This window comes from Rhododendron vialii, chromosome 6a, assembly GCF_030253575.1.
Source record: "Rhododendron vialii isolate Sample 1 chromosome 6a, ASM3025357v1".
Classification (NCBI taxonomy): Eukaryota; Viridiplantae; Streptophyta; class Magnoliopsida; order Ericales; family Ericaceae; genus Rhododendron; species Rhododendron vialii.
In genome coordinates this window covers 22,747,029-22,759,068 of record NC_080562.1, presented here as the reverse complement: position 1 = coordinate 22,759,068, position 12,040 = coordinate 22,747,029, and the positions used below count along the sequence as shown (strand labels likewise).

Below are 12,040 nucleotides of genomic sequence, written 5' to 3'. Positions count from 1 at the left end.
TATATAGTACACCATCGTTCAGCTTCTCCGTTCAAATCAAAGGAGGGAAAGGGTCAAGTGGAATTCAACAAACCCCCCCCCCCCCCCCCCATACGGTATAGCAGACAAAACTATATTACCTACCATTTCTATAACCATACTTATCACAAATATAGTGTTTTTTTACTAAATTCTGGATATGCTTACCACAAATACGGAGAACTTATTCTCCAGATACTTCCTAAATACAGTTTCATCCGTAATAAAAATACCATAAAAAGTGGTATGTATAGCCATAAGCAATGGTAAGTATAACCATAAAAAATGTAAAAACTTAGGAAGCTTTATTAGATTATTGTGAAACACTTATTCGAGATTATTCAACTTATGATCTTTCAGTAAGTTGGTATGAGGTAATTATCACAACTAAATTCAGTTTGTTCTTTAGAAAAACTTACTTGGTGAGTTTTTTCAATTTGTTATGGAGTTTCTTCTTAAATCTTCAATTTTTTTGCATAAGAGGAGAGATGAATGGGAGCTAGAGGAGTTAGAGTGGATAAGTTGCAAGGTTTAAGGTAGGTATGGAGAAACTTAGTACCATTAATGTCATAATTAATGGTAGGTAAACAAAGCAATTGGCAAAACGTGATCAGTTTGTGTGGTAAAACTGGTTTAAGCATATAGTCGTTTTGCCCTTATTTCATGGTAAGTATTGTCAACCACGTGGTAAGTTTTATCAACGAATATTAGTCCATTGTAAAAATTCAATTTTTGTGGTATTTCTAGCCTTATACTTTGGTAAGTAAGCTTTATTTTATAGTAAGTATGACATTAATGACGGGTAGGTATACATTTATGTATATCATCATTAATGTCATATTACCTACCACATTAAATTTTATTTAGTTCTATTGAATTACTTTTATGATAAATTAAATAAAAGTATTTATATTAATAAAAATACTTTTAAAAAAGGATCAAATAAATGAGATATTTCAATTTACTAATTCACTAGTGGTTACTCCTACATTAGCCAAGTGATCAATGTTAACCTCAAAGACTGTTACTCCTTTATTTGCTAAGTGATCAATGTTAACCATCAAATAACCATTTTTGAAATTTACTAATTATGTAACTTGAATGATTGAAATAGATAAGTCTGTGGTTAAGCAATTAAACAAATCAGTCAGCCTACTTTAGCCAATTATATTAATTTTCACTAACCACTATCAATCAACATCATTATTAACTACCACATCTGCCAAATATGATCTTAATCGATTCAAATCGTTTGATCAATCGGTTGAACATATAACCAGATTAATCAATTACAAATGAATCAATTCTCGTTGATTGATCGTTACCAAGTATATTAGTATCAACACTATTAGTTGTTAGATTTGCAAAATATATCATATTGATCACTATAAACTATATTAATGAAATTGAATAGCCTAATTTCATTAAATACTACCACAAATTCAATTGAGAATCCTACAAAATTATTCAATAACTATTAAACAAAAATATATTTATTGTTCAATTTTGTTGTAACAATCAACTTGTAGCGTTATTTTATAATATATATTAACTAAATCTGTAAGCTATCAAAATATTATTAAATATCTTGTTTTTTCCATAATATTTAAAACTAAGTTACTTAAATATATCTATAATAAATGATTATTTGAAAATTAATTAATTAAATACATTTATAATGTCATTTGAAAATTATGGAAAATATTTTTCAAATTTTTATATTTTCATAACAAATTAAAATTTTAAACTAGATTTATATATGAACACCATTTTTTAGATAATTCTTCTAATATATAAATCCCTAAAATCTGCAAATTTTCCTGCCAAAAAATCGGGTACTATTTTTTTCTTTTTTAACCTAATGGTAACTTGTTACCTAATCAACTGGTTGTAGTAAGTGTTGCCTATGGCTGTTTGTGTGGTAAGTGTTACCTTATACAATTGTAAGTGTTGCCTTAGTAAATGGTAAATGTTACCTGTTCTGTGGTAAGTAATCTTCCGGGTTTTTTTTGTCAAAGTTCACAAAAACATCTCGATTTTAACAAAATCACTCAACTTTTGATTTTTGATTTTGATCCAAAAGCTATAATTTGGCTATTTTCAATCAAATGGTTCATATTCAATGGAAGTATGATGCTCCAAATACTTATTGGGAGCATCATAGAAGTTTTGACTTTTAGGAGTGGAGGGTATACTAGAATTTTCTAGCCTGAACAAACTAGAGGGACTTCTATATTTAGACAAAGCCAATCTAATATACTACGGAGTAGTTCCGAGCGGTGAGTGAACCACCACAGCCGCCGCTGCCTCTCAGAACAGACTCGATTCATTTCATTTTACCACCCATGGTCATGGCCGTTTCTCTCTCTAACAATTTCTCCCTCTGCTCCACTCCTTCCCCTTGTGTCTCTTTCTCTCATTCTGCTTCAACACCTTCTAAAACCCAGAAACCACAATTCCCCAAGACCTTAGTAGCTCTTAAACCCCACCTTAATCGCCCCCACCATATTCTCTCCAAACCCCCGACAGTTTTAGGATTTAATCTCTCCAGCTTATCTCCATTCAACAGTAACAAGTATAGGCCTTCATTTACGTCCTCTCTCGCACTCCAGGATTCTACTTTCCAAGTACTCGCTCTCTCTCTCTCTCTCTCTCTCTCTCTCTCTCTCTCTCTCTCTCTCTCTCTCTCTCTCTCCGAGTACATATATAAGATATGTATGTGTGTATATATGCCATAAGCAAGTGCATATGTCTATTTAGGTTGCTCCTTTTCTGATTATTTTTATTTGGGCAGCGTTTTTATTGTTTAGACTATGTTTTTCACACTTTTGTTGATGCGTTTATAATTTTACTCGTCAAAATTTTGATTTTCCCCCTTCATCTATTGGGTTTGTTAACTATTCATATTCTGTTGAATTATGTAATACGGCTGCCAGTCTTAGGGAAACCTATTCAATGTGAGGTCTACCTTTAGATAAGCTCATCTTCGCTGCAACATCAACTTTACCATTTGAAATTGAGAAAAAAACTACCGCTTGAGACTTACATTTTTTTGTCCAGAGACATAATTGAAAGAGAGGTATTTCTAGAAACATTCACCTGTTATGTGGTATTGGGTAGCACTCAACCCCAAAAGCTATTGAAGTGAGGGTGCCCCCACACTTATATTCTTCATATACTTTGGTACCCAAGCGATGTGGGACTTCGCTTCACACCCTCCCTCACGCCCAGCGTGCTCACTCGGCAGCACCTGCCGCGTGCAAGGCAATGACATGCACCCTACCCATCCTTGGCATACCCTACTGTGATACCATGTTACACGGTCTTGGGTAGAATTCAATCCCAAAAGCTAGCTATTGAAGCGAGGGTGCCCTCACGCTTATATTCTTCATATTACTTTGGTACCCAAGCAATGTGAAACTTTGCTTCACATCACCTTTAGGGTTGGCTCTTTTTTTTGATAACTCAAGTGTCCAGGCCAACTTACGTGCACCTCAACTAATCCTGGGACCAATCCCACCGCCCACATGTGGGGTCTCCTTTATGGTTGTTAACGGGGTTATGGATATGTTCCTCAAACTATTGGTTCAAGTGATAAGTAAGAAGACACCATGGTTCAAGTGATATGTTCCTCAAACTATTAGGTTCTTTTATAACACATAAACTCTGCATACAACACTTGGAAATTTTTAGCTTGATTTAAGATGTAGAATTGACAAGTTTAGCAAATGTCTACGCTATGGAATCTGGTTTGATGAACTTATGCCGTTCGCCTGTTCCACTTGGAGACATATTGTGGCCATGAGAATCTCAAGTCAATATCACTTACTCTAATCAATAAGATTCCTGAATTTTAGTAGGACAAGGTGCAATGAGCTTGAGCATGTCCAGATATTGAACGTACTGGATGTGAAATGTGCTTTCAAACTAAAAGATGTTCCTTGCCAAGAGAGAGCCAGAGAACAGTTTGTGGTTCTAGCTTTTTAAAAGATGAAAAAATGACTCATGATCACCATTGATTCCAAGAGTCAATTTTCTCCAAATTCATTATGAGATAATGCCACAATTAGAGTAGATTGGACTCAGGTATAACTAATAAACGAATGAGTTTATATGAAATATTTGGACGTGTTATGAATTTTTTGAGATTATTCAAAAACTTGATCAATCTTCTTGAATGTGCAACACATCATATGTAACATTCTTGTCCAGACTTTGCCTATTTATTATGCCATAATCTACGTTCAATCGGCTCTGCAGTGGGTACATATGTAAGTGTTGTATGCATCTAATTCTTGTTTAAGGAAACAAGGACACTGCATAATTTTCGTGTTCCTAATTATAAGTGTCATATTTTTATGGACAAATGGTGTGTACAATGCATCATATAATATTTCACTCGTAGTACAAGATTCTAACTCATTGTTCTAAAATAATCTTGAATTACCAAATATGCTTCCTACGGGAATGTCCAACTAAATTGTTTGATTCAGGTCTTGTAGCCTTACCCAAGTGTTGAACGGCCTACCTCTGTACTTCGCGCATTTAGAACACTCCATTTAGAATAGGCTTCACCGAACGATTGATGTATTCTTCAGTCTCTGAAACCACTTTTTCTTGAGCGGTTCCTTCATCATTAAATGCTTTGATTACTACGTTAGTATCATGGAAACTTCAATCATTATTGGGTGATGGGTGTATTTTTCAAGTTTGAGTTTTCAACATTGTTTCCATGCTGAAGTTGCATATGGCCTGGGTTGAGATCAGTAGCAAACTGTTGTCTACTCAACTTAGCCTTATCTATATGGATATGGTGCATAATCCTTTTATTCCCCTTCTTTTTACGATTGTGTTACTTTTCTTTTGCCGAAATTTGCTCCATCGTGTTTGCCAAATTAATAAAATGCTTTCGTCAAAACCACAGGTCCCGGTTTATTTTTCTTATCTCTGGCTTGCCTGCCCAATTGTCCTTGTAGCCTCCTATATTTATTCTCACAATATCTCAAACAGTAGTTTTTCTTCTCTCTTTCCCGCAGGGCTTCCTCGATTTTTCTTTAACTAATTGGCTGGTCAGTCCATGTTTGACTTCCCTCTCATTGATTTTTTTAATTTAATTTTTGATAGGCTTCTCATTGATATTATAATCCTTCTACAGCTATGTTCACCTTATGCTCGAATTTGGTCTCATATTCTAGTTATTGTTACCTAATGTTCTACTTCCATTGAACATGGCCCTTTAGACAGACAGGCAAGCCAATCTTCTTCTTAAAAGCTTACAACACCCCTCTGGAAGCATCTTCTTTCAGCATATTGTCATGCGTCTGTCAGATTCATCTAATAGAGTAATGCCTCCTCCCATCTACGGAGAAGAGAGAAAGTGAAGATTGTGATGTGATTGGGAATAAACGCCTGGTTGGAGTCATTGGACTATCAAAAGTGTTGCATATGATCCCTAACGATGGGAATTCGTAGGCCTTCTGCTCTTTTCTAACTGTCCCAAATTGCTTTTCATGTTAAGATTAAAGCATAATTTTTGCCCCTTTTGTCTTAAGCTTTTCTACTTTTCCATTTTTTAGAAGGAAGTAGTGACTAGTGAGTGTCTTACATGTGTCCATCCATTAGTCAACCATTGGGTGTGTGGGGGTCAGGATCTCAGAAAATTGACATAGAAGGTGAAATGTTAATGCATTGTTGTAGTTTCTAATCTTAGAGCTATTCCAATGAGGGGTGTTCTTGTGATCCATAGGTATCAAGTTTATCATAGATTTGCGAAAAGGTCCAAAGCCATAGTGGCATTTATTTGCAAGAGACCTCATAGGTGTGTGAATTCAAATCTCTGGATTTGCATATTATTTGTTGTCATTGACTCCATTAGACTCGTTCAGTTGATTTAAAGGTTAAAGTCCCTTATTCTCGCTAATAAAAAAAACTATGCTTTATTTATCACCAACCCTGCTTTCCAAACACCCCAAAACACCACTCATACACACCTAAATTTTCTGATGTCGATTGAAAGGAAGTTGAAATTTAACCCTCATCTCGCTAAATTAGTGATTAAGTGTTCCGCGATGGGTCGCAGTCTCAAAATGGAAGTTTTTTTTTTTTTTCTCTTGCTAGTAGAAGTCAAAGAAAGCCCTAGAGCACATAACTCTCAGTCTTAGGCTCCTAGCAACACCTTATCTTAGCCACCAAAAAATTTGAGAACGCACACAAAACTAACTTTCGGTAACATAATATCAATGGAACACACTTGGTAGGCAAGCATTTCATTACTTGTCTAGTTGTTAATCATTTTTGAATATCTTGTCTTTTCTGGGTACACTCATGTTTATGTGACATGGAATTTCGAGCTATTTAAACAAAACTGATTGATGTTCTCACTACTTGTTCCTCAGTATGGTTAAGATATTTCTTCTTAGTGCCCAAACATTCCATGCACCACAAGCCTATGAGGATAACTGGTTTGTTTTCCGACACATCTTTGCCATGTTTTGTTGTTAGGATATTATATGTTTCCCTGGAGTTCTCCATCAAAAGAAAACTGCTTTTCTCTGATAGTTACATTTTATCTTGCTGTTTTAGACAACTTTTGACCTACGCCAAGAAATATTAACAAGGCATTCTCTATGAGGTGGTCTAGGAACACAACAACATGCACAATAATTTGCACAACATCCCTATGTGGCAGTGTCTCATTGGCAGTTAAAAACTAGCAATCCATGAATCCATGCAGTAGCCAATGAAGCACTGCCGCATAGGCAATTTGTGCAAAATGTTGTGTTCCTAGACTTTCTCATTCTGTATTTCTATGCGAATGGAGAATGTTTATTTTCTTGCAGCAAAATTTACTACGTTTGAACCTGATATGTGAATGATATTTTGTATCCCCAATTGTTTCTCTGTTAAAATGATGATGTAATCAAAATTGGCAGACAAATGATGATGAGGGTCAGCCAAATGATTCGAAACTATCAGAAAGTAAAGCAGATCCAAGAGGGACTTTAAGCTTGAAGTTGCTTATTAATGTCTACAAGGAGGCTCTACTGGATGGAAATGAAAAGGCCATATCTGAAGTTGAGGCTATGATTTGCATTGCGGAAAATGAGAAGAATGAATTGGTCCAGAAACTGTCGGCTATGTCAGCAGAGATAAAGTCCGGGAATGAGAAATATATCCGTTTGCAAGCAGATTTTGACAACTTCAGGAAAAGAACAGAAAAAGAGAGATTGACCATAAGGGGTGATGCCCAGGGAGATGTAATTGAGAGCCTTTTGCCAATGGTGGACAGTTTTGAAAGGGCAAAGCAACAAATTAAACCAGAAACAGAGAAGGAAAAAAAGATCGATACAAGTTACCAGGGTATTTATAAGCAATTTGTGGAAATCTTGAGGAGCTTGCGTGTGGCAGTTGTACCAACAGTTGGAAAACGATTTGATCCCTCTGTAAGTGGCATCTCTTGAGACTCACTCAAGTGTTTTGTTTAGATGGTCTAAATTCAATTTTTTGCATTTTTCATGATTCATGTTTCAAAACTTATCTCTGGATAAAGGTTTAAGAGAAATAGAGTCATTGGTGCTACCAAGGAGAACATAGGTTTGTGTGGCACACCTGTCATGTATTTTAGCAAGAAGCTGATAAAATGATTCTCTAGAAATCAGAAGATGAATTTTTATTAATATGTTATTTTCTGTATCTGAAGCACCTATATTGTCTTCAAGTTGCTGTGAGATAGAATCGGAACATTAACACATTGAGCAAACTGTGTTAGAAAAAGTTGCTTCAGATCTATATTGGAAACCATTAAAAAGTGAACGAGAATTCAATTCCGAACACGTTCTTTAGTATTAGTAGAAGGTCAGTTAAGACTAATATCTTCTTGGACTTATTTATTATAGATTGATTAGTTTCCACTGTAGAGATATATTGAAGACACCTGTTCAAAGTGAACAACTGTGTCCCTTCCTTTTATTACTATTTAGAATAGTCTTGAGTTCCTGTACGTATGTTGTATTCCTGATTCATTTTGTCGTATTGAGATTTTTCTTGCATCCATCTAGTCCGAGTACATTCGAATGGAAAATTGCAAAACACTTGTTTGGTTTGCCAGGTGTGGTTATCTGGAAGAGCATCGCCATGTGTCACTTACCAGCGGGCCCAATACCCCGCGGGTAAGGCATGCGAGCTCCTCCGGATTCATGACTCCTCATACCATGCAAGCACTCTAGGCTTCATGGACCTCCATAGCGGGAACTCCTCCGTGGAATCTCCAAAACATGACACTACGATGCTTAATGACATGCTCAGCCATCTCCACTCTCCATATGATAAATAAGGCTCGAATGAGCCTGGCAACTCCTCACAATTCCCGAGGTCGAGAGCAGGGCCTGCTTACCCCGATCGGGACCTAAGGAAGTATGTGGCTTGGAGACTAGAGCAAAGGGATTATCAAGACTCGCCTCCACGAGGCAAGCTCCATCTTGACCGACCATAGAGAGAGAGGGGCGCCGCCTACGTCACCCGACGTCTGCCTACCTTCATCACCCTCATTACAACCACAGGTCCACAACCATGCTTATTGCAACCACCCCTGACACCTGGTTGCCAACCATCCCTGTGGCCTCTCTATCCCTGGCTAGTCCATCCATCTGGCTCTGGCCTCCATCCCTCTGGCCAGTCCATCCATGAGGCCTCCATATTAGGATAGTTCATGCACAAAACCGAAACATCGAATACAACTCCTACCTAGAAGGAGCTTTAACTCTTTGGTTGACCAATCTCTCCACTGCCATCTCTCTCTCTCTCTCTCTCTCTCTCTCTCTGGATGCCCTGAGCTCTCTCCAGACACCTACCTCTGGTGGTCCCGAGCACTGTTGTAGAGCCCGCCATATTCCTGGATGGACAACCTCAGGTACTCTTAACGGCTAACGCTACTCACATCCACACCAGACACACAGTTGAAGTGCTTTTTCTTCTGTGTAAGGGAGATCATTGTATTGTGGGAGGCAAACTTCTGAGATCTCGTAAGCGGGGACGAATTCTGTGTTAAGGACAAAGTTTTAAACACTTCTACTTGTTCTGTTCATTCAGTTTGAGTATGCGTATACGATTTCCAGATTTCTTAGTGGTCTAATACAATTACTGGTTCTATCTTTATGAAATTCAGTTTTGTTTCTGTTGTGCATTTATCACAGAGAAAAAGTAAACTAGTTTTCGAATTCTATTAAGCACACTAGCACAGTTTTGGATGGCTCTTTGAACCTTTGGACATTAGGATCAGTATCGTTGACTGCTGAGTCCATTTCGTTGTCTTTGTGTGAAGACGGTTGAGGGAAAAAGAAACTTCATTGGTTTCGTTGCTTAACACTTACTTAGGCTTGGGGTGAGGTTTGTTTTGGCTCCCCTGTATAAGACATACTTTGGTACAGCAGTCTCAATTATACAGATCAGCCACAAATCTTGTATTTACGTTCATCTAATATGTGGATGACATGGAACCCCAAATGACAAATAAAAATTAGGCTGCAGTCCAGTTCCCACTCTCGCTCCGCCACCCTACTGTTGTCGGCTTCTCCACCTACCCGGTGTTTAGTTGTAGGAAGCTGGAGCATATAGAAGGTTCCTAGGTTGGGACCGTATGCAGGAGCACTTCTATATCGTGTAAGTGGAAGTATATCTATCACATATCAGAGATTGTCATCAGTTGCCATTATTTAGTGGAATGTAATATAATATTAAGCGGTCGAGTAAATATGAGTTAATTCTTTTCCTAGTATCTTATGGTTGCCCTATATTTTCTTTGATCGGTATCTCCTCTTTGATTTCTTTGGATTTGATATTCTTGAGAGGTTCTATTCCAGTTGGTATTGCTATGTTTACTCCATGGGAGCGAGATCCTTGTAACATTCTCACTTTAGAGCGCCTGTAGTCATGGTTGCAGCAAAGTTAGGTTGACTACTAAAGGAAGACGGAATGAATAAAGGAAAATTATTACGAATAGCTCCTTCTAATGATGGAGTATCGGCGCATTCCCTCATAGAAAATAGTACCAACCCCCATTGCGTATTGGTACTTATCGAGTATAGAATAAATTTGCTTCTCTTTGTTCTACGAACAGAATTGTTCTATTATCATCAACAAAATAGAACATATCTTAATATTAACCCTTGCTCCAAGATAATCCACTGAACAAGGAAATCCATAGCATATTCATAGTATAGTCTTTTTCAATGCAATAAAGTTACGTAGTATCTATTTTTCTTTGATATAAGGGGTATTTCCATGGGTTTGCCTTGGTATGGTGTTCAAACCGTTGTATTGAATGATCCCGGTCGGTTGCTTTCTATCCTTATAAGGCATACAACTTTGGTTGCTAGTTGGGCCGGTTCAATGGCTCTGTATGAATTAGCGGTTTGTGATCCCTCTGATCCTGTTCTTGATCCAATGTGGATACAAGGTATGTTCGTTATACCTTTCATGACTTGTTTAGGAATAACAAATTCATGGGGCGGTTGGAGTATCACAGGGGGACTGTCACGAATCCGGGGATTTGGAGTTACGATGGTGTGGCACATATTGTCTTTTCTGGCTTGTGCTTCTTGGCAACTCTCTGGCATTGGGTGTGTTGGGATCTAAAAATATTTTGTGAGGAACGTACAGGAAAGCCTTCTTTGGATTTGCCCAAGATGGTACTCCTGGTGTTGTGGGAAAAGGATATCTAGTCCTGTGAGGATCGGGATGTGGTATGGGTGGTTTGAACTCAATCAGCTCTTAAAGTAAATCAGTAAATGTCTTGTCAGAGGAGATGTTTCAACTGGAGTTGGGGGCGGGGCAAGTTAGTGTTTGCATTTTTGCAATTTGGCCTTTCATGTCAGCCGAATATTGGCTGTTCGTAAAAGTTAGGGCTGACTGTTAATTCGTGAACTCCTTCCGTCCCTTTTTAAGTGTCCACCTTTGAAAGTCAAACTTTTTAAGGAGACACATTAATTGCAGTTAAAAATTGTTTAACTTTCCTGAAATATCCTTTATATTTAACTGATGCATTTAATTGGATTTGGATAGGTCAATACAAAAGGAAGGGCTAAAGGAAATTTACCAAGTTTTACCCATTGACTTTTCAAAATGGAGATTTATTTTAGGGACAAACCAAAATAGATTACTGGATACTGAAAAAGGCACGGAGGAAGTATTACAAAAGCTCGAACTCATAAAGAATTGAAGTACTACATAAAATCTTGAACTCATAAAGAATATTGATCTGTACGAGTGTATGGTTCCTAGGTCTCTTTCTATCTTTATAGTAGCTAATTCGGTGTGGATATAGCCTTATTTAGGACGTCATTATGGTTCTTCACTAGTTGACTGTCCGAAAAGGAAAAGGTTCTTTACGTAGTTGGGTCCATGCCGTCAAGGCTAAACAACAAATGGATAATCGTGCTAATTTCATTCTGGTATGAGAGACATTAACATTGTGCATCTCGTTCTGTCATTTTTAACATTAGGGTTTTCTTTTTTCTTGATATAGGTGCACGAAGCGATTGCACGCGAGGAGTCTCAAGAGTTCAAAGAAGGCTTTGTTAGTCACGAGCTTCGTCGTGGCTTTCTCCTTGGGGATCAACTAGTACGACCCGCAATGGTTAAAGTTTCTACTGGCCCTAGGAAAGAGAAACAAACCTCAGCCACTGGGAAATTCACTGGGCAACCGACAGCAGCAGCTGGACTAGATAACCGATAGCACTGCCATGAACTTTTTTTGTTTAACCAAGAAATCCGAATCCCATGCATTCTCTGAAGATTTTGTTGGTTGTTTGATTTTGGTTTACCAGTGCACGGGGAAATGTTCTGGCGTGTATTTTCTGTTACAAAAGCTGTAGTCGTTTTCAATGTGAAATCGCCGTCATGAGAAGCATTCCTTTGGTCTAATAAAGGAACTGGTACTTGTTTGGGAGCCTCCAGTGTCTTTAGAACATGATATAAAGCTTTTCACTAAATATGCGTGACAGTTCATTATTCATGTTTGTCAAAA

At 37.6% G+C, this 12,040-nt stretch overlaps 1 protein-coding gene across 1 annotated transcript; it reads left to right on the top strand.

Annotated features, from left to right (window-relative positions):
- The first annotated feature begins 2,196 nt into the window (after nt 1-2,196).
- Nucleotides 2,197-12,040, top strand: LOC131329438 (uncharacterized). Its single transcript, XM_058362542.1, has 3 exons — nt 2,197-2,645; nt 6,951-7,460; nt 11,540-12,040. Exons 1-3 carry the CDS (start codon nt 2,364-2,366, stop codon nt 11,747-11,749), a joined length of 1,002 nt encoding a protein of 333 aa, XP_058218525.1. The 5' UTR covers nt 2,197-2,363; the 3' UTR covers nt 11,750-12,040.

What these genes read in the sequence shown, in the direction of transcription:
- LOC131329438 (XM_058362542.1), top strand. Translation starts at nt 2,364, where the DNA reads ATGGTCATGGCCGTTTCTCTCTCTAACAATTTCTCCCTCTGCTCCACT. An exon ending in TCCAGGATTCTACTTTCCAA is followed by an intron (nt 2,646 to 6,950) that starts GTACTCGCTCTC and finishes CAAAATTGGCAG; the next exon opens with ACAAATGATGATGAGGGTCA. An exon ending in GAAAACGATTTGATCCCTCT is followed by an intron (nt 7,461 to 11,539) that starts GTAAGTGGCATC and finishes TTCTTGATATAG; the next exon opens with GTGCACGAAGCGATTGCACG.